General features: G+C 41.8%; 1 protein-coding gene across 4 annotated transcripts in view; it reads right to left on the bottom strand.

Annotated features, from left to right (window-relative positions):
• The window catches only part of PIP5K1B (phosphatidylinositol-4-phosphate 5-kinase type 1 beta), a 306,533-nt gene that overhangs the window by 16,439 nt on the left and 262,494 nt on the right, over nucleotides 1-27,600 (bottom strand). For all 4 annotated transcript variants that reach the window (XM_065530660.1, XM_065530659.1, XM_065530661.2 and 1 more), the window contains one exon: nucleotides 2,086-2,203. In XM_065530660.1, coding sequence (XP_065386732.1) covers nucleotides 2,086-2,203 — 118 coding nt within the window. The remainder of the gene's footprint in view (nucleotides 1-2,085; nucleotides 2,204-27,600) is intronic.

Raw genomic sequence — 27,600 nt, 5'->3', positions numbered from 1 at the left:
CAACATGGGACCAAAAATATATTCTTTTCTCTATTTAATTCCCTATTTTCTTGGTTGGGGGTGGACCAACTTTTCTGTAAGGATTTTGTGATCCGCTACAACCTTATTTTTTTTAAAGCGGGGGCAATGGTAGGGAGGAGCATTGCTCAGTGCAAAAAAATCTGTTCATGCAAAAACCAGGATATTCAGATAAAAAATATTTTTACAATGGTTGGTGGGGGACCTGCTGTTTATGTGGTGGTGGTGGGAGCGGGGCTTCAAGAAAAGCCTATCTGAAAAAGGGGTACATGGGCTGAGACCTGAAAGAAGTGAGGGAGCATGGGATGGGTGGAAAAGAATACACAGACAGGAATGGCAAATGTAAAAGTCCCGAGGCAGAGGTGTGCTTGGTCTGTGGGAGGAACACCAAGGAGGCCAGTGTGGCTAGAATAGCGTCAGCAAGGAAGAGGGAGACCCAGGGAGGGGGCAGGTTGTAGAGGCAGGGAAGACTAGATCACGAAGGGCCTGGAGGACTTTTTTTTTTTTTTTGAGACAGGCTCTCACTCTGTTGCCCAGGTGGGAATGCAGTAGCATGATCTCGGCTCATTGCAACCTCCACCTCCCAGGTTCAAGTGATTCTCCTGCCTCAGCCTCCTAAGTAGCTGGGACTACAGACATGCACCACCATGCCCGCCTAATTTTCCTACTTTTAGTAGAGACGGGGTTTCACCATCTTGGTCAGGCTGGTCTCGAACTCTTGACCTCAAGTGATTTGCCTGCCTCAGCTTCCCAAAGTGCTGGGATTAGAGGCATGAGCCACCACGCCTGGCCAGGACTTTGGATACTACTCCAGAAGAGCCGGGAGTAGCATCTTATGTGACTGACGCCCTGCAGAGCACTTGTGAGGAACTACAGTGCTAGGTCAGGGATATGGAAAAGCAGAAAATGCAGGCTCAAAGAGGCTCGAGGAGCTGCTGTGAGACATGCACCACTCAGTGCTGATTCCTGAAGTTGCACTTGTACACCAGGAGTGACACAGAATATTGGCTCATATTTAGCAAAACTTAGAAAACCCCAGAAAATTCCAAAAGAACACTTACCCTGTTGTATGTAATTTTGTGCAGGTAGGCCGGGTGCGGTGGTTTATGCCTGCAATCCCAGCACTTTGGGAGGCCGAGGTGGGCAGATTACCTGAGGTCGGGAGTTCGAGACCAGCCTGACCAACATGGAGAAACCCCGTCTCTACTAAAAATACAAAATTAGCTGGGCGTGGTGGCACATGCCTGTAATCCCAGCTACTAGGGAGGCTGAGGCAGGAGAATCACTTGAACCTGGGAGGCGGAGGTTGTGGTGAGCCGAGATTGCACCATTGCCCTCCAGCCTCCATCTCAAAAAAAAAAAAAAAAAAAAAAATTTGTGCAGGTGCACAAAGATGTAGCATATATGTGAGATGCACTTGGCACAGAAAATACTCTTTTACACTGTAGCCCATCAGGGTATCTTTCTAGGCATCTAACAGTTCGATTAAGCTGATACAGGTAATCTGTCAGGCACTAATGGGTCACTCATGATCCTCAGAGCAGCCTTGTAAGGTAGGCAGGGCAGGCATTATTTCCCTTCTTAGGCAGTCAGAAAGGTTCCTGCCCAAATCAAAAGCTGATTGGTGACAAGGAGAGAATCAGCCAAGATTCTCCGGTGCTGAATTTGGGTTCTTCCCATGAGTTCTGCGCCTCGTGGCCTACTAACTTACCAAGGGAGCAACGCCAAAACGCAGAAGATTCAAACATCAGGGAGAGTGACTGAGTCAAAGGAAAACATTACCTGGCTGGGAATAACACTAAGGAGCCCTACTTTGCCTTGACATTAGAGGATTCGTTCTCTTGTTATACATGGTGATTTCGTATTGACTAGATGTTCTTTTGTGTAACAAACTGTAGGAAAACATTGCTTGTGAAAAGAAGCACCATTTGCAGAAGTGACATGGCGCCATCATTCCTTTTAAAACCCAAGCATGCCTGGTTTTATTGAACTTGTTCTTGTGTAAGCCATGGCCTGGATCCATTTATAAACCAGAAGGGGAGGAGAGGAAACTAAAAAATTACTTACTAAATAGACATCAAGCACAGAAGCATTGTCATCCTGCACTTCCAGAGTGTTGGGTTCAGTGGTCAAGTAGATGGTCCCCTCTTCCAAGGTAAATGTTGAACTGGAAGGTAACCCTTTGCTGGAAAAATAAAGATGAATGATGAGCATGAGGGCCCCAGAACAAAATCTAAAGACACCTCCAAAGTTGTGGCTAAAGAGGGCAGCTTTTGGGGATGAAAACTTTTGAGAATTTGAAGGATATATGGTTATACCTGGAGACATGGTCACTTGAGTTTAAAGAATTCGGTTTTAGGCCACGCGCAGTGGCTCATGCCTGTAATCCCAGCACTTTGGGAGGCTGAGGCAGGCAGATCATGAGGTCAAGAGATCAAGACCATCCTGGCCAACATGGTGAAACCCTGTCTCTACTAAAAATACAAAAATTAACTGGGTGTGGTGGCGCGCACCTATAGTCCCAGCTACTCAGGAGGCTGAGGCAGAAGAATCGCTGGAACTCAGGAGGCGGAGGTTGCAGTGAGCTGAGATCACACCACTGCACTCCAGCCTGGTGACAGAGTGAGACTCTGTCTCAAAAAAAAAAAAAAAAAAAAAAAAGTATTCGGTTTTACTAGAAGTGGGTTTTCTTTCTCTAGCAGCACACGAGATACCTCACTGCATTTTGGAGAGGGGATTTGTGGGTCCTATGCCTTGTGAGTGCTGGGAGGATGTGAATCTAGGGGCTCATTAGTTATCTTTGACTTCGAATGACTGGTTCTTGCTGCTTCAATTTACAGTATTTATACTATACTAGTTTACAAAAGATAACCTTGGGCATCATTAGCACTGATGATTTATCTTTTTTTTCCTCTTTTTTTTTTTTTCTTTTTCAATTACATCAGTAGTTCTCAAACTTACATGTGCCTCAGAATCCCCTGGAAGGCTGGTTAGAATGCAATTTCTTGGATCCCTCTCACAAAGCTTCTGAGCCAGAATCTGGCATAGAGCCCATGGATTTGCATTTCTGACAAGCTCCCAGGTGATGCTCACACTGATGGTTCAAGGACCACACTTGGAGTAACAATGAACCACATAAACACAGAGCATTGTGCTATGTCCTCTGCGAGGACAGCTGGAGCGCACCCTTAGTAACTACGACAATACCAAAAGCCAAAGGAATGCACATAGAGCCAACCGAGGAGAAACCACCCTTGTTTGTTGTGATATAACCAGTGTTAACTGTTGAAACTGTTGAAGTAACTGGTCCTTTTTTTCTTTTTCTTTGTTTTTTTGAGACTGAGTCTTGCTCTGTCACCCAAGCTGGAGTGCAGTGGCATGATCTCAGCTCACTGCAATACTGCAGTCTCCACTTCTGGGTTCCAGTGATTCTCTTTCCTCAGGCTCCTGAGTAGCTGGGATCACAGGCGTGCACCACCACGCGTGGCTAATTTTTGTATTTTTAGTAGAGATGGGGTTTCACCATGTTGGCCAGGCTGCTCTCAAACTCCTGACCTCGTGATTCGCCCACCTCGGCCTCCCAAAATGCTGGGACTACAGGCATGAGCCACCACATGCAGCAAATTGTGTGGATCTTAAGAGGTAAGGTTCACTTGTATTTTTCCTGATCACAAAAGTCATAAAGAGGCTGGGTGCAGTGGCTCATACCTCTAATCCCAGCACTTTGGGAGGCCAAGGTGGGCAGATCATCTGAGGTCAGGAGTTCGAGAGTGGCCTGGCCAATATGGTGAAACCTCATCACTACTAAAAATGCAAAATATTAGCTGGGAGTGGTGGCACACGCCTGCAATCCCAGCTACTCGGGAGGCTGAGGCAGGAGAAGCACTTGAACCCGGGAGGCAGAGGTTGCAGTGAGTCAAGATTGTGCCACTGCACTCCAGACTGGGTGACAGAGTGAGACTCCATCTCAAAAAAAAAAAAAAGCCCCCCCTCAAAAAACTAAGTTTTTTCATTCTTGAGTTTTTATTTATGATTTTTATTTTCTTCCTAATATTAAGTGTATCAAATGTATTAATATATATCAAATACATATTATTATATAATATTGTATTATATATTAATATTACCTATAATTAATATATTAATATGTATATGTTATATCTATAATATGTATATTAATATGTATCAATATAATACTAATTATAGATATTAATATATAATATATAATACAATATTATATATAATATTAATATGTATTTGAAATATATAAAATAATATTCTGGAAGCTCTTATATATAAAAGAATATTCTGGAAGTGCTTTTTCTTTTTAAATTTTTATTTTTTTAAAGTTTAATTTTGAAATAACTTTAACCTCACAGAAAAAGGGAAGGAATGCTGAAAAGTCTAGGGTACCCTTCCTATCATTTGACCATATTTGCTTTGTCATTATTTATTTATAAATACCCATAAGCATATTTTCCTGAACCATTTGGGGAGACTAAATTGCATACAAGTCATTCCTTTACCCGTAAGCCCATCAGTGTGAATTTCCTAAAAACAAGGACATTCTTTTATATAATACAGTACAATTATCAAAATCAGGAAATGTAAAATGATATAATACCATGATCTAATCTATAGTTGATATGGTTTGGGTCTGTGTCCCTCCCATCTAAATCTCCTCTTGAACTGTACTCTCATAATCCCCATGTGTTGGGGGAGGGACCTGGTGGGAGATAATTAAATCATGGGGGCAGTTTCCCCCATGTTGTTCTCATGGTAGTGAATAAGTCTCATGAGATATGATGTTTTATAAGGGGTTTTTGCTTTTGCTTCTCTTGCTTTCTCCCTTGCCACTGCCATGTGAGAAGTGCCTTTAGCCTTCCGCCATGATTGTGAGGCCTCCCCAGCCACACAGAACTATAAGTCCATAAAACCTATTTTTCTTCCCAGTCTTGGGTATGTCTTTATCAGCAGTGTGAAAATGGACTAATACAATAGTCCACATTTAAATTTTGCCAAAAATTTATGTTTTATTATTTATTTATTTTGAGACGGAGTCTCCCTCTGTTGCCCAGGCTGGAGTGCAATGGCACGATCTTGGCTCACTGTACCCTCTGCCTCCCAGGTTCAAGTGATTCTACTGCCTCAGACTCCCGAGCAGCTGGGATTATAGGCACCTGCCACCATGCCTGGCTAATTTTTTTATTTTTAGTAGAGACCGAGTTTTACTGTTGGCCAGGCTGGTCTCGAATTCCTGGCCTCAAATGATCCACCCGCCTCGGCCTCCCAAAGTGCTGGGATTATAGGCATGAGCCACCGTGTCTGGCCCCAAAATTAATTAATTAATTTTTTGAGAAAGTTTCACTCTCGTCACCCAAGCTGGAGTGCAATGGCGTGATCTCGGTTCACTGCAATCTCTGCCTCCTGGGTTCAAGCGATTCTCCTTTCTCAGCCTCCCGAGTAGCTGAGATTACAGGTGCTTGCCACCCCGCCTGGATAATTTTCATATTTTAGTAGAGACAGGGTTTTGCCACGTTGGCCAGGCTGGTCTTGAACTCCTGACCTCAGGTGATCCACCCGCCCCAGCCTCCCAAAGTGCTGGGATTACAGGTGTGAGCCACAGTGCCCAGGCTCCAAAATTTATTTTTTTTTAAATGATGCTACATGCATATAAGTGTAATAGATAGCAGAAAGTAATTCTCTTTCTCCTGCCCTCGTGTGATCCAGCATTCTCCTCCCTAGAGGCAAACCCACCCATTTTGACAGTATTTTTCAATCTAAAATTTACCTTTTATCTTTGGAAGCTATGAGTAAGCCACTGGCATGGTTAAGACAAAATTAAAATACAAAAATTAATTAGAATATTATTTGAGACTTGACAGGTACATTTATCAATTATTTTAGCTAAAATATAGTATGATTACAGAAAAAAGAAATATCAGATTTACTTAGTATCGTAAGGTCAAAATTTGATAAAATCAAATGGGCATCTTTCTTTTTTTAAAAACTTTGTTATTTATACTGTTTTTCGCACATATTAGAAGTGTCCTATCTTAGTAAGTAGAATATTTTGAATATCATTAAATTTGGGGGACAAAAATGAGGCTCATCGAGACGTGTATCCAGATTATATAAAGAACTCTTATAACTTAGCAATAAAAAGGCAAATAACCCAATTTAAAAATGAGCAAAGAATCTGGAGAGGTCTCCAAAGAAGACATGAATGGCCAATACGCATATAAAAAGATGCTTAATATCCTTAGTCATAAGGAAAATGCAAATCAAAACTACAGTGAGATACCACTTTCACAGCTACTGGGATAGTTATCATAGAAAATCAGGAAAATAAAACTTGTTGGAGAGGAGGTAAAGCAACTGAAGCCCTCATACACTGCTGATGGGAATGTATTCGATAAAATGGTGCAGCTACTTCAGAAAACCAGTGTGTCCTCAAAGCAATATGATACACCAATTCCACTCCCACATATATATCCAAGAAAAATGAAAACATGTCAGCACACAAGCTTGTATATGAGTATTTGCAGTAGCATTATTCATAGTAGCCAGAAAGTGGAAACAACTCAAACATCCACCAATTGACGAATGGACAAATAATTCATAAAACGGAGTATTATTCAGTAATAAAAAGAGTAAAGCGCTGATATATGCAACAACATGAGGAAACCTTGAAAACATTATGCCAAGTGAAAGATGCCAGTCATAGAGGACCACATATTACATAATTTCATTTATGCAAAATGTGTAAGAAAAGACAAATCAATGGAGACAGAAAAGCAGACTCATGTATCTGGCTCAATGACATGACAGAGAGTTGGGTTCTGAGATTTCGAGTTCTCTGGTGAAGAGACTGAGTGCAGGCCCGTGGAGGCTGGGGGAGCCATCTGCAATGTCCCAGGGCACACGCTGGTAAAGCACAGGCATGGGCCGGAGCACCTTCATCCTGTGAAGGGCAGGATGTCCTGCCCAGAGGTTACACACTGCTGGCCCACAAACCCAGTCTGGCTGGAAGAACTGTTTTGAAGAAGAGATCTGTTGGCTCATGCCTGTAATCCCAGCACTCTGGGAGGCCGAGGCAGGTGGATCACCTGAGGTCAGGAATTCAACACCAGCCTGGCCAACATGGCGAAACCCTGTCTCTACTAAAAATACAAAAATTAGCCGGGCGTGGTGGTGGGTGCCTGTAATGCCAGCTACTCGGGAGGCTGAGGCAGGAGAATTGCTTGAATCCAGAAGACAGAGGTTGCAGTGAGCTGAGATCGTGTCATTGCACTCCAGCCTGGGCGACAGAGTGAGACTCTGTCTCAAGGAAAAAAAAAAAAAAAAAAAAAAAGGAGATTTGTTTTAGTTTGAATTATTGCCAAATTAAGGAAAATGAAATTCCCACAAAAACCCAGTTTCTTTTGAGAAATGAGAAGAGCGGCCAACTGTAAGCCTACATTTCTGAGTAGCAGTGAGATTACAGCTGCCTTCCTTAGACCGAGCATGTCCTCTGCATTGCTGCAGGGTCCCCACCTCGCTCTTGAGCGTCCTACCCAGCCTGTTACACTCATGTGCACCACCCCTCCCTGTGTGTCTGCCCAACATCTCTACTTCCAGGATGAGGCTCAGGGAGGTGCAGCGGCTTGCCTGGGTTACACGGTCGCTGAACAGAGTTAGGATCTGAACTCTGTTTTCCAATTAACTACCCTTTTTTACAGTCATTGCTGCTGTCATTTTAGGTATTTGTCATTGCTGAAACCAAGGTAGTGCAGGCAAATGTGCCTGCCTAGGAGCTTGCAAAATAATTATAGAATACCCACAAAAACAAATATGGTATATGATGTTTGGTGTGAGCTGTGGAGATCTTTGTTCTTTTGGGAAGAGTAATAATGAACAGGAAGTTTTGAGGAAAAGTAAGTAAGCAAAATATGCTTTCCAGAACAACATATTTAAAACAATGGATATTAATATTGAACAATGATAATAAAGCTACTTAAGCTTCCAACAATTTAATATTTAAATGAAATTACACATATAAAAGAATTTGGGAAAATATACAGCCCTAAATGAATAATCAGGCATTTATATAGTAAAGTACCATTAAATGTACGTGGAATAATCTGAAATTATTATTTTCTTGGTATTGAGTGTAAGCTGCATAACCAATTAATCTTTCTACTTGTTATCTTCATTATGCAGGATCTACCAAGTGAGACCAGAGCACAGAATAGCATGTTACTTCCCTAAAACTCTTAGATTAGATATTATCTAGCACCCAAAAAAGATGAGAATACATTTTCAGGAAACAGACACCTGAGCTGAGAAAGCATTAATAGGCAGAGCATAAGCTTTGGAATCAGATGAATCTGACTTTCAATTCTGGCTCTTCGACTTAGTTGTGGGTGATATTGGATAAGTTTCTTAACCCTTCTGAGTAAGAGCTCCAGTTTCTCATATGTAAAATGAGAATAATAATACAGAACAAGTAGGGTTGTTGGAGTGATTTATGGTAATGAATGTAGGATGCAAATATTTAGTTATTTAATTTGTATTTTTTAGAGACAGGGTCTGGCTCTGTCATCCAGGCTGGAGTGCAGTGTTGCAATCTTGGCTTGCTGCAGCCTCAGACTCCTGAGCTCAAGTGATCCTCCTGCCTCAGTCTCCCAAGTAGCTGGGACTACAGGCATGTGCCACCATGCCTGGCTTTTCTTTTTAAAATTTTTTTGGTAGAGATGAGGTCTCCCTATATTGCTAAGGCTGGTGTCAAACTCCTGGGCTCAAGTGATCCTCCCAAAGGCCAAGGGTTTAAGAGTCTGGCTGCCTGCTGATGTTCTGCACCATTAAGTTTTGCCACAGTTCTCTCGATTCAGACTGTCTGAGGGCTAATTGCACATAATTTGCAACAAGCCACACAGGCCTGTAATGCACTGCCGTTACAGGCATGTGCTACTGCTCGCAGCTGCAAATAGTTATTGAGTATCCGTGTATGCACGTTGCACCTAGAATGGATCCTAGCACCTAGAATACAGAGATCAAATTTTAAAAGTTTGTGCCTCATGGAACTTACATAGTATTAAAGAAGACAGACAATGAGATAAATATTTAAAATATGTATTATGTTGGCCAAAAGTGCTAAAGAGAAAAAAAAACACACACAGAAAAAAGATAGGAAGTGAGTAGCAGAGGCCAACTCCAAACAGCAAACTGTCTGTGCTCTGCCAGCACAGGATCTCAGGCATGAGCCACATCCTCCACAGGACCCTTATCAAGCCCTCTCAAGTGTCCCTGGGTAGGGACAGACACCTCTGATCAACAGTTCTCTCTAAAGATCACATTCTAATTGCCACTCTTTTCTTGGCCTCACTAACCTCTTTTAAAGGCTGCAGGTGGGTAGTCACCTGAGGGATGTAGAGCTGTTTTTCCGCCATTCAAAAACCAGTTTTGACCTTTGCAAGTGCTACAGTCTCACATTTACTTTTGTTTTGGGCTTTAGCCAAAACAGATACTACAAATATTTCATTTTAACATTGTGACATTATTTTCAGCAAAGAGAGATTAGTAAAGGTTACATGCACTACTGAAGGGACAGGTGTAACTTTTCTAATTAAGAAATGTTTCACATAGGACATAAAGTCTTCCCTAGGCCTCAAGAACCTATAAACTGTATGCAGGAATATGTATGTGAATGTCCATTGTGGCTTAAAAAATAACGAAATGGGCCAGGCACGGTGGCTCAAGCCTGTAATCCCAGCACTTTGGAAGGCCGAGAGGAGTTGGATCACGAGGTCAGGAGATCAAGACCATCCTGGCTAACACGGTGGAACCCCGTCTCTACTAAAAAAAATACAAAAAACTAGCTGGGCGTGGTGGCGGGCGCCTGTAGTCCCAGCTACTCGGGAGGCTGAGGCGGGAGAATGGCGTAAACTCGAGAGGCGGAGCTTGCAGTGAGCCGAGATCGCGCCACTGCACTCCAGCCTGGGCGACAGAGCGAGACGCTGTCTCAAAAAAAAAAAAAAAAAATAATAATAATAATAACGAAATGTAATTATCAAAAGAATAAGGAGATAACGCAAGAATAAGCCATCTAATTCAAATAAACGCATCCATAGTCTACAGCAAAGTCTTCTCTTGAAGATGCCCCAAGCAGTAAAGGTAATATAATTTTTTTTCTTTTGAGATGGAGTCTCGCTGTCACCCAGGCTCGAGTGCAGTGGTGCAATCTCCGCTCACTGCAACCTCCAACCTCCCAGGCTTAAGCGATTCTCCTGCTTCAGCCTCTCAAGTAGCTGGGACTACAGGCACGCACCACCATGCCCAGCTACTTTTTTTTTTTTTTGTAGTTTTAGTAGAGATGGGGTTTCACCATGTTGGCCAGGCTGGTCTTGAACTCCTGGCCTTGGGCAATCTACCCACATCAGCCTCCCTGAGTGCTGGGATTACAGGCGTGAGAAACCGTGTACGGCCAGTACTCTACATTTAAAAAAAGGATTTTCATTTAAATGTCTATGACATTGATCAATTTAACATTCATTGCTCCTCAGTTCTGACTTTGGGAAGTACTCTTGCTTTTGTCCTGATATTTTTACTGCATTGTTGATTTCCTGGGCACAAGCCTATTTAGAATCAATTTCTAATTTATCTGGCAGAGAGTTTCCTAGGTTCTGTTTTAGGGGTCACTTACAAGCAAAGATACCTCTCTTGGGAGGAATGTCCTGAAAATCTAGTGGTCAGGTCAGAGTGCCCACCATTTCTCAGACTCGTGGCTTGGGAAGATCCAGTTATAGAAGCAAATTTACGCGACTGGGTTTAGGAGTCTGGCTGCCCGCCTAGGTTCTGCACCATCAAGTTTTGCCACAATTCTCTTGATTCAGACTATCTGAGGGCTAATTGCATGTAATTTGCAACAAGCCACACAGGAAACTGTTAATCTACTCAGCTCTGTTCTTCCCTTGTAAAAACACAGAAACTGCCAACTCTTCCCCGGCTCTGTGCTCTGCTCTCTGAACAAGTCATAAACTTCCCACAGGTGAGAGCAGTGCAGGAGGAGCGATTTTTCTTCCTGGCTCTCTCTCTAGGAGGGCACGTTAATGGCACCCTGATGCCACGCAGGCCTCTGTCATTTACAAAAAATAAAAAAAAAGATTCTTTTGGTTATCAGCAACATTAGTTTGGCTTCACTGGAGAGCATTAGCCTGGCTGGACCGCTGAAAACAGTCATTGATAATTTTCATAGCCTGGAACACTCTGATTTCTGTTTGCAGACCTAATGAGTGTTTTATAGCTAATTCTCATGAGAGCATTTGTTCGGGGAACATATGGTACTATCCACAGTTTTTGTCTTTTAAAAGTCATTCTCCCACTGCCTCAATTTGTTTTAATCGAAGTAATAAACATCATAATTAAGCACACAACACAGATGACTTCTGATGAAAACCAACAACCTCCTGCCCTCCCCACCCCAACAACCTCCTGCCCTCCCCACCCCCACCCTCCACCATTCCCTAGGGGCAGCAGCCCTTTTTGGGATTTCTCTTTTAATATTTTCTGGTGATTCCCTTCATGTCTTTTGACTAATCAGGGGATAAAAGATTCTTAACCTAAGGCAGCATCCATTGATTCACTATGAAGGACATTTACCCTCTTCTACCCCATATCTTCTCCCAAGGTTTGCTATTTATATTTTACTTTGTAACTGTAAATAACATACCTAGTGAGCTTTTTTATTCCATCAACCACATACCATATCCTTTAACTCCCCACATTATTTCACCTTTGTCCCTGCTTTCCCCTCTCACTTCATATTAGACACACTTAAAAAAAACCAAACAACTTTTATCTCTACTTTGTCAGGGCTGTTCATATTTATATCCTATCTTGCAGCTATAAGAAAATTGCTCCCTCTTTGTCCACAGATTGGCTCTAAAATTAGAAATTCGACACATAGGGTTTAGAGTATTGTGACTATATAAATATTATATACTGCCCGGTCAACAGTGAGCTAGGGTTATATTTCCCTCTCTGGGTTCAGAGTCATAATAGCTGGCTCATGCAAAGAAAACCGTTTCCCAAATCAAAGTTAAATGGAGTCTTTTTTTTCCCCCCTATGTTTGCTTAAATTCATGCCACATTTTAGGCTGCTTCATGTTAGGAGATTTTCGCCCTTCAGAAACTGTCATGTGGGGAAGAAACCTCAGAGAACATCCAGGCAAAGGACAGAGGCCTTGATACAAGCTCTGCGTCTTTGATTATTGGTTACAATGCTGGGCAAGTTATGACACTGAGCTCCTAGTTCCTCATCTGTGGGTGGGAAAGATGCCCAGCCCATCTCACAAGGCCAGCAAGAGGATCAGTTTGGATAGTGCAAGACAAAGAAAGGCCAAGAGAGGGTAAAGCTCTTTTGGATAAGCAAACAGGAGTATCGCCAGGACTCCTACCTCTGAGACTCTGCCTGTTTTCACGGGGCTTTGATGAGGTCTGCTTGCATAGAGAGATTTACCATAAGACCTTGGAAAGAATTTCTTTTCTGCTCTTAGTTTAGCTACCGGAACATTAACTGATAACAAATGTAGACAGGAAAGCCGTTCCTGCAGAGAAAATCCACAAATACAGCCTGGTCTCACCTAATGGCTACAAAGGCTTGTTTAGTACCAGAGCCACACTCCGCTTACGGGCAAGCCCATTCCAGCATGACCCAGGTGCTTCTTAAGTGACAGTCAAACCAACACCTTGTGCCCCACTCGGAAAAAGCTCACCTTTGGTTGGGGCAGGGAGTGGGTGACGATACTATACGGTGTGGAAATTCACAAGCACTAGCGCTAGAGCTCCTGCTGCAGCCTGGACAGTGTCGGCGTGTGGCAAATCTCATGCTCCTGCCAGGACAGAGCAGCTCCTTCATGCTCAGCCCTTGGCTGAGTGTGTGGGCACGTCTACAAGACCCCCCAACATGGACCCAGGGAAGTAGAAAAGCTTTGACCACAGTCACTGCACCCAGAATGCTTAGCCGCCTACCATCAAACAGGAGGCTTTCAGAGATCTGCTTGTTTCTGCCTTTTTCTCACTTTCAGCCCTGAGCATGGCTGCTGCTCTTCCCCACTCTCCCACTTTTGCTATTTTTAGACAAGGAGACTGCCTGTTTCTAATGAAGGCAGCAGAGCAGCACAGCAGCAGGCTCTCTTCTGGTATCAACTGATGGCTCCCCTCCCCCCAAGTGAGCACCAGAGGCACGAAGCCTGCTGCAGGCACAGCTCAGAGGGCAGCACTTATAACCCATAGGCAGGAAGAGACTCAAACAGTGTTTCCAGGCTTATTCATTGTGAGGACAGAAGCCACGATGGCTCAGAGAACTGGCAGTGACTGAGCTCCTGCCACCAGCAGCCTCGGAGGTGAGCAGAGGGCCCCCTCTCCCTTTGAGGGGAGTGAGTGTGTGTCTATGTGTGTGGCTGGAGGGAGAAACCTTTTCAAAGAGGAACCCTCATCCAAGTTCAGGGACCTTTTTCACCACATATCTCCATGAGATTTATTTTTCTTTCCAATATCATACCCCAACATGTACACACACAAGCACACGTTTAAAGCTAGCAGGCATTGTTGACTGCGATGTTTATACTGTGATGACTGTATTATACACGTTATTTCATTTACTCATTAAAAATAACCCTGTTAGGTGAGGTCTCTGGCTATTTATTTTGTACATTTGAGTATTAAGACTATCTTGTCTGACCTCTGGTGGCATTTGGATTTGACGTAGGTCTGACTGGAGTAATATGTCCCATACATATTGCTTTGAGCCATCCAATCACTGCAGAAAATTAGCCCTTTCGTGTGTTTCTAAGCTATCCCCAGCAACCAAGTTTCAATTATAAAAGAGAAAAAGAAATACAGAGATCCATTTCTCAATGACAAATCTATTTCTATAGACAAGTCTTGATTATTTGATTTCATCAAAGGAACAAGGAATAGATGTTAAAGTATAACAACAGAAACCTTCGACACCCCCACTCATACCACATACAGAAATTAATTTGAGATGAATCACAGACAAAATGTGAAAGTTAAATCTAGAAAGCTTCCAGGAGAAAACAAAGGATAACGTTTTCATGCCCTTGGGGTCATGTCTAAGAAGGGGCAGAAGAGAACTTGCTGGTGGGATGGGGGAATGTTCTTTATCTTGATCTGGGTGATGGTGACTTGGGTACATAATTTTCAAAATTTATGGAACTATAAAGATTTCTGCATTTTTACTATATATAAATTTTACTTTAATAATGAACTGTCAGCATAATAAATAGTATCTGCTTTTCTCCCTACAAAACTACCAATCATCCATTCAAATGTATACTGAGTGCCTACTTCATTCCAAGTGCTGGGCTTAAACTAAAAAATAAGCAGACATGGTCAGAACACCAACTGAGGGAGCTTCCCAAAATGTTGGGGCAACAACCTAAGTGTGCCTTATTTGATGAATGGTTAAAGAAAACTGTGGTATACATATACAAAGGAATAGTATTCATCCTTAAACAAGAAGGAAATTCTGCCACCTGGAACAACATGGATGAACCTGGAGGACATATGCTAAGTGAAATAAGCCAGACTCAAAACGACAAACACTGCGCGAACTCATTTGTAAAATCTAAGAAAGCTGAACTCATAAAAGCAGAGACTAGAATGATAGTTACTGGTGGAAAGAAGAGGAAGTGAGGAGGTGTCAGCCAAAATGTATGCCAGATGAGGAAGTTCTGGAGATCTGAGGCACAGCATGATGACCATAGTTAATAATCATGTATTGTATACTTGAGATTTGCTAGGAGTGTTGATCTTAAGGGTTCTCACAACACAAAAAATATACTCATGTGAAGTGGCAGATATGTTAATTTTCTTGATGTGGTATCATTTTACAATGTATCATTAAATATATACAATTTTTAGCCGGGCACAATGGCACAGGCCTGTAATCATTCCCAAATTCCTAAATGTGACCCTATCTGGGAATGAGTTTGTTGCAGACGTAATTAGTTAAGATCAGGTCATACTGGAATAGGGTGCGTCCTACTTCAGTATGACTGGTGTTCTTATAAAAAGGAGACTTTGGGAGGCCGAGGCGGGCGGATCACAAGGTCAGGAGATCGAGACCACAGTGAAACCCCGTCTCTACTAAAAATACAAAAAATTAGCCGGGCGCGGTGGCGGGCGCCTGTAGTCCCAGCTACTCAGGAGGCTGAGGCAGGAGAATGGCGGGAACCCGGGAGGCGGAGCTTGCAGTGAGCCGAGATCGCGCCACTGCACTCCAGCCTGGGCAACAGCGTGAGACTCCGTCTCAAAAAAAAAAAAAAAAAAAAAAAAAAAGGAGAAATTTGGGCATAGACAGAGACACAGACACACAAAGAAAGCTCCGTGGAAGATAAAGGCAGAGATATACGAGCCAAGGAATGTCAAAGATTGCCAGCACACCACCAGAAGCTAGCAGAGGGGCATGGAACAGATTCTTCTTTACAGCCTCAGAAGGAAAACCCTGTTGACACCTGGATCTCGAACTCCTGGCCTCCAGAACTGTGAGACAAATTTCTGTTGTTTAAGCCATCCAGTTCATGGTACTTTGTAAGGGCAGCTTAGCAAACTAATACTGGTGGTATAAATGCCTGAAGGACAAGCTGGCCTCGGCAAATAGGCTGACTCACTGACTTTCCCTCCATTATACCACCTTGGGAAAAAAGAACTCACTGACATGCATCCATAAACAAACACCTTAACTTTTAGGAAGTTTATACTTTAGGCCACTGAAAGAAAGTACAATTCATATTTCTTGCTAAACACTACATTTTCTGTCTTTAAAAAGTAAGACCTGGCTGGGTGCAGTGGCCCATACCTGTAATCCCAGCACTTTGGGAGGCTAAGGCAGATGGATTGTTTGAGTCCAGGAGTTTGAGAGCAGCCTGGGCAACATGGAAAACCCTGTCTCTACATTAGCTGGGCACGCTGGCACGCACCTGTAGTCCCAGTCACTTGGAAGGCTGGGGTGGGAGGGCTGCTTGAGCTCACAAGGCTGAGGCTGCAGTGAGCTGTGATCACGCCACTGCACTCTAGCCTGGGTGACACAGCAAAACTGTCTCAAAACCAACCAACCTAACAAACAAAAACCCAGAACAAAAAGCAAGGCTCTTCTTCAGTAAAATCCAGCAAACATTTTTTTGAAACCTTTTTTATTGACCAGGAATTGCTAGATAGCGTTTGTGCCTTAGCTTTCAGACTCTACTCAGGTTGTCACCATGTCAATGTGCTAAAAACACACGGTTAAAATGAGCACCCTCAGCATGTAAGTGGTATCCTTCAGTCAAAACCCACATTACTATTAGGTCTGCAGAAGCTGCTGGAAAAAATAATATGAAAACAGATTAGAAAAGCAGCTTCGCTCTCTCAGATGTACACTGTAATTATAACTGTTCAGAGCTATTGGAAAATCATAAACAGAATTGATTTTCTGTGCTTGCTAGCTTCAAAGAGGTGCAGAATGACAGGAAAGTTCTCTCATTCGTGGCTAGGCTGACACCAAACAAATTACGAGTTCTGATCTGACTAATCAGAAAATGTCACAGAAGCTACTGGTCTCTGTTATACAGGTCGACACCTGTCCTGAGTCACTAGGAACATAAGCAGTTTGGGGATAGACATACTTGCTCTGGTTTCTAAATCATGGTATAGCTTTAGTAATCTCTGGCAGTGGTTCTTTTATATACTATAAAAGTTAACCTTGACCCTTTCTGTAAGTTAAGGATCAAGGCTAGGTGTGTTAGAATCTGACATTAGTAACACTCCAATCACTTAAATAGTGGTTCTCAAGCTTTAATGTGCATTAGAATTGACAACAGGAAGCTGCATTTTAAACACCTTGTTTCAGAAGCAGGTGATTCTAGAGCCTATACTTTAAGAAATGCCGGCTTAGAGAAATGGTAAAGCAGTGAGATGTGCAGTCTAGAAACGGTGTGGTATGCTTCTAAGAATGACTGAGGACCAGAATGATCCATCTTAGCAAGAATGAAGATTAAGGCTGAGTGTGGTGGCTCACACCTGTAATCCCAGCACTTTGGGAGGCTGAGGTGGGAGGATTTCTTGAGTCCAGGAGTTTGAAACCGGCCTGGGCAACAGAGTGAAACCCCATTTCTACAAAAAATTAGCCAGGCATGGTGGCACGCACCTGTAGTTCCAGCTACTTGGGAAGCTGGGGTGGGAGGATCGCTCGAGCCCGGGAGGTGAAGGTTGCAGTGAGCCAAGATCATGCCAACTGCGCTCCAGCCTAGGTGACAGTGCGAGACCCTGTCTCCCTGCCCCCGAAAAAAATGTTGAGTAAGATATAGGTCAAAGGGAACTGCTGAAGGCCCTGCCTGTGCCTCCTGGCTTGGTGCTAACTGCTCCAGTGCTGGTGTTTAGAGTCTGTAGGGGTTAGCATTCTGGCTCAGGAGGCTGGGGCCTGGCTGGTGTTCAGGAGCTCTGAATTCCACTTAGGTCAGGTATGTAACCATTTACCATGTCACGCTGAATAAATCCTACCTTCCAGAAAGCACATATAAGTAAACTAATAAATAATTAGGCCTTTGGTTAAGAACCATGAACATGCTGCCCATTATTTTACACTGTTTATAGACCTGACTTCTTGTTACATATTAATGTGCTTAGCCATCTGTAAATACAAATATTAATGTTTACAAGCTGTCACTGAAATGATATACCCTTTTCCCATGTTTTTGACCTACTCTTGAAAAGTCTAAATTATCCATTTTCAGAGTCCAATTTAAGCTTTTGTTATTTTGGATAATGCCTATCTTTCATAGGTATGTCTAAATCCTATTTACATAAAATTTCTTAATGGCTATTACTAAAAATGCTCTCAAAATATTTATCATTGATGTATCTACATATCTACAGCCTCTCCTTAGATTTTTTTTCTTGTTAATGTGTTTGTTTTACTTTATTTTATTTTTCTGAGATGGCGTCTCGCTCTGTCACCCAGGCTGGAGTGCAGTAGTGCGATCTCAGCTCACTGCAACAGATGAGGTTGTTGTATTACGTCTGAGCTGATGCAGGAGCAGGCACTGGAAGGCTTTAGTTCTTGCCTTGTGGTCTCCCCTTCTAACCAGCATTACTTAGCTGGGGCTTGCTTGGGCAGTCACTTTATCTTTCTGAGCTTGTTCTTATCCCTATCACAGTGACAAAAATCACTCTCCTTATTCACAACAGGGTTGATGTCAACAATAATATGTGCAAGTGTCTACCATCTGCTTGCCCTCAGAAGGCACCTATTAGATGTCCTTGCTCATGCTGGAGGTGCCTGAATTTACTCTCCTCACTGTCTCCTGGTCCCTGCAGCAGTTGGGAGAATTTAGTGAGGTTGATTGTTACAAAATTTGTCCCTTGTGTTCAATACATTTTAGTTGTTATTAGTATTATCGTTGAAGATAATTATATAAAGAAACACATGTTATAGACTTGACTGGCTCAGAAGGAGTTGTGTACCAGTAAAGGTTTAACAACCAGCATTTGGAGGAAAAACCCATGTGCATATGTATGTACATGAGGTTTTTATTTTTTTATTTTTATATTTTTATTTTTTGAGAGAGAGTCTTGCTTGCTGTGTTGCCCAGGATGGAGTGCGGTCGCATGATCTTGTCTCACTACAACGTCTGCCTCCCAGGTTCAAGAGATTCTCCTGCCTTAGCCTCCCAAGTAACTGGGATTACAAGCATGCACCACCACACCTGGCTAATTTTTGTATTGTTCGTAGAGACGGGGTTTCACCACATTGGCCAGGCTGGTCTTGAACTCCTGTCCTCAGGTAATCCACCTGCCTCGATCTCCCAAAGTGCCTGGACAACATAAGGTTTTTAAAATAAACTTTACTAATAAAGAATGTGGGCTGGACATGGTGGCTTAGGCCTGTATTCCCAGCCTTGGGAGGCTGAGACAGGCAGATCACTTGAGGCCAGGAGTTTGAGACCAGCCTGGCCAACATGGTGAAACCCCATCTCTACTAAAAATACAAAAATCAGCTGGGCATGGTGGCACGTTCCTGTAGTCCCAGCTACTTGGGAGGCTGAGGCACAAGAATCGCTTGAACCCAGGAGGCAGAGGTCACAGTGAGTCGAGATCATGCCACTGCACTCCAGCCTGGGTGACAAGAGCGAAATTCCATCTCAAAAAAAGAAAAAAAAAAATGTGTAGTAGAAAATTTAAAATAATAAAATACACAATAATTTTTGCCATAAGTTCCATATAACCAATTGATTGTCATAGAATGCTTTTCTAGATTTTTGCAGTTTCGTATCTTTAGCCAATCTATGACTGCAACTGGTGAATAATGAAGTTCCATTTCAACATGGTATTGGTTGATATTTTCCTTTATATTAATAGGACAAAAATAAAATAAAGACATCAGTCAGAAATTCATTCTTTCGTCAATGGTATGAGAGACATTTTTGCTGAAGGGAAATATAATTTTCAAATACTAGATTATTTCCTCAAAGAAATAGGTGTGCTTTTGTCAATTCTCACAGCTATAGATACAAAGCATTTCTAAGTTTAGAAAACAGATAATCAACAAAACAATAAACCTAGGCTTAATTTATAGCACTTTTCAACTGCTGTGAAATAAACATTTCTACGTTAATACATCAAGGTGATGCCACTGAACGCCAGGAGGCAATGCACAGTAGCCCACCATTAGATAGTATATCCATGATGTAGATAAATATACATAAATTATCTCAAGAGCATAGATAATAGTAGGTAAGTAGTGGAATAATTAAGAAGAGATCAGTTTTGACTATTACCTTTTAAAAAATACAGTTCATTTAATTGTAAGTTTATATAATTTGATTGTTAATAATGGCTGTTCTTCATGGCATTGGTACCAAAACAGATATATAGACCAATGGAACACAACAGAGGCCTCAGAAAGAACACCACACATCTAGAACCATCTGATCTTTGACAAACCTGACAAAAACAAGCAATGGGGAAAGGATTCCTTATTTAACAAATGGTGTTGGGAAAACCGGCTAGCCATATGCAGAAAACTGAAACTGGATCCCTTCCTTATACCTTACACAAAAATTAACTCAAGATGGATTAAAGATTTAAATATAAGACCTAAAACAATAAAAACCCTAGAAGAAAACCTAGGCAATACCATTCAGGACATAGGCATGGGCAAAGACTTCATGACTAAAACACCAAAAGCAATGGCAACAAAAGCCAAAATGGACAAATAGGATCTAATTAAACTAAATAGCTTCTGCACAGCAAAAGAAACTAACATCAGAGTGAACACGCAACCTACAGAATGGGAGAAAATTTTTGCAATCTATCTATCTGACAAAGGGCTAATATCCAGAATCTACAAGGAACTTAAACAAATTTACAAGAAAACAACAACCCCACCAAAAAGTGGGCAAAGGATATGAACAGACACTTTTCAAAAGAAGACATTTATGCCGCCAACAAACATATGAAGAAAAGCTCATCATCACTGGTCATTAGAGAAATGCAAATCAAAACCACAAATGTGGTACCATCTCATGCCCGTTAGAATGGCGATCATTAAAAAGTCAGGAAACAACAGATGCTGGAGAGGACATGGAGAAATAGGAATGCTTTTACACTGTTAGTGGGAGTGTAAATTAGTTCATCCATTGTGGAAGAGAGAGTGGCAGTTCCTCAAGGATCTAGAACTAGAAATACTATTTGACCCAGCAATCCCGTTACTGGGTATATACCGTAAGGATTATAAATCATTCTACTATAAAGACACATGCACATGTATGTTTATTGCAGCACTATTTACAATAGCAAATAATTGGAACCAACCGAAATGTCCATCAATGATAGACTGGATAAATAAAATGTGGCACATATACACCATGGAATACTATATAGCCATAAAATAGGATGAGTTCATGTCCTTTGTAGGGACATGGATGAAGCTAGAAACCATCATTCTCAGCAAACTAACACAGGAAGAGAAAACCAAATAACGCATGTTCTCACTCATAAGTGGGAGTTGAATAATGAGAACATATGGGCACAGGGAGGGAAGCATCATACACTGGGGCCCGACGGAGAGTCGGGGGCAAGGGGAGGGATAGCATTAGGAGAATTACCTAATGGAGATGACTTGTTGATGGGTGCAGCAAACCACCATGGCACACGTATACCTATGGAACAAATCTGCACATTCTGCACATGTATCCCACAAGTTAAAGTATAATAAAATAAATAAATAAATAAACAAACAAAATAATGGCTGTTCTTAACAACTGGCTTGCAAAATCTGACTCTAGCAAGCCAGAAGATGCGGGCTGTGGCATGCCACTGCATGAAGGCAAGAGGAAAACATTAGGAACCAATTTTTGCATAATATATTGAAGTTGCTGCTTCCACTGGAATCATTGTGGCTGCTGGCAACATGCTGGAGAGGTGGATATCAGTCAGGGAGCCACAGATCCTGGTGGGACCCCAGAAAAATCACAGGGTGTGCTCAAATCCATATGTTTATATGGAATTTCTTAACAGAGATTAAAAAACACAACTAAATGAACACGATTTTTAAAAGCAACAGCCCATTTTCTTCAAGTCTAAAAATGGAAATCTGAAAAAGGGTACACACCATCATGTATGGAATACAATATATAGTGAGGGAATAAAGTTCACATTTGGATGAGCAAAAGTTCCATCCATCTTGGTATTCCTGACCTACTTTGCCTTATCAACACTTTTTCTCATATTGCGGGAAAGATTATCTCAGATGACTGCATGCATATTGCTTGGGTAGGACAATTTCCTACTAATTGCCAGGAACAACCAAACCCCAGTGGTAATCATCAAAGCTTAGGCCAATCCTGTTACAAGTACACAATGAATACACATCTAAAAGACTTGGCAAAGTGCATGGTCTTGACAACATGTAATTAACCCCAGCTATAATTCTAGATGGCACAGAGTTTCAGTGAGAAACAATTTAAGGAAAAACACATGTTCCTTTAAACAATTTTAGATTTCATCAGTCAATGATTTTAGAAAGTTATCATCATCCTTTATAACATATAAGAATATGTCAATGGAAAAGCCATTGGATTCAGAGTTGAAGAACTAGATTCTGGTCTTGATTCTGCTACTACCTAGCTGTGTGATGTTAAGTAAGTAATGTCACCTCTATGCACCCTGGTTTTCCAGTTTCTAAAGTAAGGGTGTTGGGGTAAGTAAAGGCTATTTTTTAATGAAAAAATCAATCTCAACAACTAAAACAATTTCATGTCCTATGAATTAGAAATTCAGCAAATATGTCCTCATGTTACTCATTTGGACAACCATTACAGATTTTTTAAAGTCGCATTCTCTTTTGTTCTTCTGAACAAACACTGATTCCCCTTGTTTCCAAATGTATATTTGATCTTTTTTCAATGTTTATTATCAGTCTTCCCCACTGAAGTTTGTTTACTTATGAGAACAAGGCTCTCTTTCCCGTAGATCATAAAGCAATTCCTGGAAGGGCCTCGGGTGGGAGGTTATGCTCAGGTACAGAAGATATCTCACAGTGTTGACCTATTAAGAAAATGGGTGATTCTAGACTCTGGGCTGGTAAGCATTTTTCTTCTACCTTCTGGCAATTTCTTATAAATGGTAAAGTCTTGTTTTAAAAATCTGAGTCTGTGGTTTTTTTTTTCTTCCCCTAGTACTGTTCAATAAAAAATTCTACAGTTTCAAGTATATTGTGCCTACGATCAAACGATGACACAATCAACACCCTTAATAATAGTAATAGCTGCTCCTTATTGAGGCTCTGAGCCTGGCACTTTACATACATAATCTCATTTACAGTTTTTTTTTTTTTTTTTTTTTTTTTTTTGAGACAGAGTCTCACTCTGTCACCCAGGCTGGAGTGCAGTGGCACAATCCTGGCTCACTGCAAGCTCCGCCTCCCGGGTTCATGCCATTCTCCTGCCTCAGCCTCCCAAGTAGCTGGGACTACAGGCACCCGCCACCACACCCGGCTAATTTTTTTGTATTTTTAGTAGAGACGGGGTTTCACCATGTTAGCCATGGTCTCCATCTCCTGACCTTGTGATCTGCCTGCCTTGGCCTCCCAAAGTGCTGGGATTACAGGTGTAAGCCACAGCGCCTGGCCTCATTTACAGTTTTAACTACCCATCAGGGTAGGTATTATCATCCCAGTTGCATACACGAAGCACATGAGGCCCTCAGAAGCTACGCACTGTGCCCAAAGACACAGGTTTCCAACCCAGGTTTGGCCGGATAGTAAATATATAACCTCCCTTACAATGCCTCCCTCTACAAATAAAACCCCCAGCAGGACACAGGCAAGACAGGCAGAGTGAAATCCAGTAGAGAATCTTGGAGAGGTTCAGTGCTTGGAGATTTCACTCTTAAAGTCTCTCATGAGACATAACTAGGAGCTGAGATAGGATGCCTCTTTTGAAGTGGTCGATGTGACATTTACTAAGCAAAACTTTACAGTCAACGATGCAAAATAAATAAATAAATAAATAAATAAATAAAAAATAAGCAAGGATCCTAACACATTGTCCATCCTACAAGTATTTTCATGCTAGGATTAAAAAAAAATGAGCAGAATGTATTGAAATATCATGTGCTAGAAATGCATGGAAAATAATCTGTAGATACTATGTATGTTTCACAACTGTGTGAAAATACAACTAACTTTTATTAAGCAGTTATTATAACAGGTTTTTTATTTTTTTGAGATGGAGTCTTGTTCTCTCACTCAGGCTGATTACTGCAACCTCTGCCTCCCAGATTTAAGCGATTCTCCTGCCTCAGCCTCCTCAGTAGCTGGGATTACAGGCATGCACCACCATACCCGGCTAATTTTTGTATTTTTAGTAGAGACGGGGTTTTGCCATGTTGGCCAGGCTGGTCTCGAACTCCTGACCTCAATTGATCCACTCACCTCGGCCTCCCAAAGTGCAGGGATTACAGGTGTGAGCCACCGTGCCTGGCCCCAGAACAGGTTCTTAAATAGCTAGTTTGATCCTTGATTTAAACATCAAAACAATTCTATGGTATGGCGGTTATGATTCCACTTTATATAGATGAGGAAAAGGACTTTTAGAGAAACTGTGGAAACATGCCCAAGGTTATACTAACATAAATGGTTTTAACCAGAATTCTGAGCCAGATCCAAGTCTTCTCTTTTCTTTCTCCACACTATTAATACAAATTATAGTGAACTTTTTGCCCACTCAGCACTCCTTTCTTCTGTTCGTAAGAGCAGCTCACTGGGCTTTTGGGGAGCAATCCTTCTGGAATTCTGTATAGTCTCGTTGGGAATGCACATCAGAGTACCTCACCCCCATGGGGGTGAGCCTTTGAGTCATCAATGTAGGCTCATCAGACTCTTAGAGAAACCTGAATCTTGGGCAGTGTGATGAATGATGTCAAGTGGTAGGAGCTGAGTAATAACACCAGTATGTCCATGAGTCTGAGGCTTGCCAGAGAAAGAGAATGTCTTCTAGAAGATGCTGTCCATGAGTCTGAGATTCTCTAGAAGCAAGCTTGATGAAAGCATGGAGTGACAGATTCCCCAAACTGTTGGATTCTCACCCTGTAGCAGTGTCTGGGAGAGGGCAGAGGCTCCATAAATAATTGCTCAATGAATGACTGAATCCTCTGGGCTGCTGTATTTCATATCCTTCCCTTGGCTTGGTAGTTTAGCTTTTTCTTTAGACTATGTGAACTAATTCTTATCTTCCTCATGATTTTCTTTGCTACTTCAGTTTCTCTTGCTTGTAAGCGGAGAACTCTATCTGATACCTATTATTTCCACGGAGTTGTTACATAAGGACCCAGCCTTATGGAGTTCTGTTTGTCTATAGCAATGCCCTTCACCTATTATTCTCACCCAAGGAAGGAAGCTCTAGAAAACTCCTCAGTTGGGGCAGCAAGGAACTGCAATGTGTTATGAGAGATCATTTGTTAGATGGTGTAAAGGTCCCCACAAAAAAGTCCAGCTATAACATGTGGGGAAGCAGTTTATTCCCACAGTGCCCTTGATTCATTCATAGGTTGACACAACTACCCCAGGTATCCAAAAATGGCACACATGCATGAAAAACTTGTTTTCCCCAACCCCAAATTCTGGAAACTGGGACATTTGAACTATAAGATTCAAAACTGTACATATTCAGTCTTATATGGATTGGGATTCTATGGCAGGTGAAAATGTGATCTGCATAATAAATCAATCACAGTTAAACTCAGCTGCAAAAAGACCCAGGGTATTAATATTTGGCAGATTACTTATTCATCTTCTCTGCACACAGCTGTATACTGAGTTTCCCATCATTTCAAGTAAAGCCTCAAGAGACGGTTTTAGAACACAATCCCCCAACATTTACATTATAACAAAGTGTTACTATAATGCATGATTGTGGTATAGGTTTCTGTGATGTCATTTTGAGAGAGGAAGCACCCACGCCTTTTTGTTTAAAACTAACCTCCATACTATATCCAGATTTTGTTTATTTTCCTTAATGCCCTTTTTTTTGTTCTAGAGTCCCACTCTGGATACCATGTGACATTTAGGTGTCACATCTCCTTGGGCTCTAGTAGACTGTGATGGCTTCTTAGACTTCTTGTTTTTGATGACCTTGACAGTTCTGAAGAGTACTCATCAGGTATATTGCAGAATGTCCCACAGTTTGGGTTGCCTGATGTTTTTCTCATGATTAGACACAGTATTTGTAAGTTTTTGGAAGGACGAGGACAGAGGTAAAGTACCATATTAAGTCAAGGTTATGCATTATTAACATGACTTATCCTTGATGATGTTTACCTTGATTACCTGGCTGAGGTAGTGTTTACCAGGCTTCTCTACTGCAAAGGGTACCCCCACCTCCCTTTCCAGGCTGTACTTTTTGGAAGTAAGCCACTAAGTGTGGCCCACACTTAAAGGATGGGGTGCTGTGTTCTGCTTCCTTCAGGGTGGAGTAGCTATATACAGTATTTGGAATTCTTCTGTATGGGAATTTTGTCTCTTCTCCATTTATTTCTTTATTCAATCATATATTAATATTAGTATGGCCTCTTGGATATTTATTCTTTGGGTTATAACTCAAAACTATGTTATTTTATTGCTCAAATTGTTCCAATTTTAGCCATTGAGAGCTCTTTCAGTCGGCCCCTGTACCCTCTGACATACCCCCATTGTTTTGCTTTTTGAATACAAATAGCCTTTTTCTTTCTTTCTTTTTCTTTTTTTTTTTTTTTTTTGAGATGGAGTCTCACTCTGTCACCCAGGCTGGAGTGCAGTGGTGCAATCTCAGCTCACTGCAACTTCCACCTCCTGTGTTCAAGCGATTATCCTGCCTCAGTCTCCCGAGTGGCTGGTATTACAGGTATGTGCCGCCACGCCTGGCGAATTTTTGTATTTTTAGTAGACACGGAGTTTCATCATGTTGGCCAGGCTGGTCTCGAACCCCTGACCTCAGGTGATCCACCTGCCTTGGTCTCCCAAAATGCTGGGATTACAGGTGTGAGCCGCTGCGCCCCGCTGCCTTTTTTTTAATAGATAAGGATAGATACTGTATTTTTGGATGGTTTGCGTACGGAAACACTGAGGAACTAGGCTGAACCTTCTCATCCTTAAACACAAAGCTCTTGTATCACTTTACAGTTAATTCAGAAGTTTAAGATTGACTTCATTTATTTCATTGTTCATTTGTGGGATAAAATCTGTACAACAGCTGTGTGTTGGGGTTCGGAACTGGCTTCGTTTCCTTAAGTCATTCCCAGCCTGTGATTGGTGCTGGAGTTCAGGCTGAAAGGCTTGGTCTTGCAGAACCAGACTACCCATCAGAAGTGGCAAAGGTGAGTTAAACTCTACTAGAACGTTAGCCTTTCCAGGGATACCCTCTGCCCCCATCTTCACCTTAGACTTTCAAATTAAATCACAGAACTAATTGAGTCATAGAATATGTATCTTACATATATTCTCTTCATTGTACTAGATAGTCATATGTATTTTCTTATCTCATTCTCACATCAATCTTGTGAAGTCGATATTATTTGTAGATGAGGTGATTAAGGTGCAGGGAGGTAAAGTAGTGTAGCTGGTCAACAGCAGAGTGGCATTCTAATTCAAAAGCCTCTACGCTAGGTTACCTGTCCAAGCGGAAAACCACGGCCATATAACCTTACAATTTCCTCAAAGGATGCACATCCTGCCAAGTGGTGGCAGCTTAAGGCTCAGGCCTATGTAAGGCCACAGGCCTACGGGTCTGGTTTCACTTTGCTCATAAGGAAAGGGGAGAAGGTTTATACACATATAACAAACTTATTTTTCCTTCTATCAGGCTCTGTATTTATTGCGATCAATCAACCTCCTCTTGGGAGTTAAGAGAATTCCAGAATTGCAGCGTTTACAAGGAAACCTACAGGCATTCTAGTTTAAAAAGTCCCGTGCTATTTCTCTCCCCTCTACAGCAGTCTTCCCAGATGGCTGCTCAGCTCCAGTGAGAGGTTTAGCATTTTCAGGATAGCCTATTTCTTCTTTAA

The sequence above is a fragment of the Macaca fascicularis genome, chromosome 15 (assembly GCF_037993035.2).
Source record: "Macaca fascicularis isolate 582-1 chromosome 15, T2T-MFA8v1.1".
NCBI classification, from domain to species: domain Eukaryota; kingdom Metazoa; phylum Chordata; class Mammalia; order Primates; family Cercopithecidae; genus Macaca; species Macaca fascicularis.
This window is presented reverse-complemented; position numbering and strand designations above follow the sequence as displayed.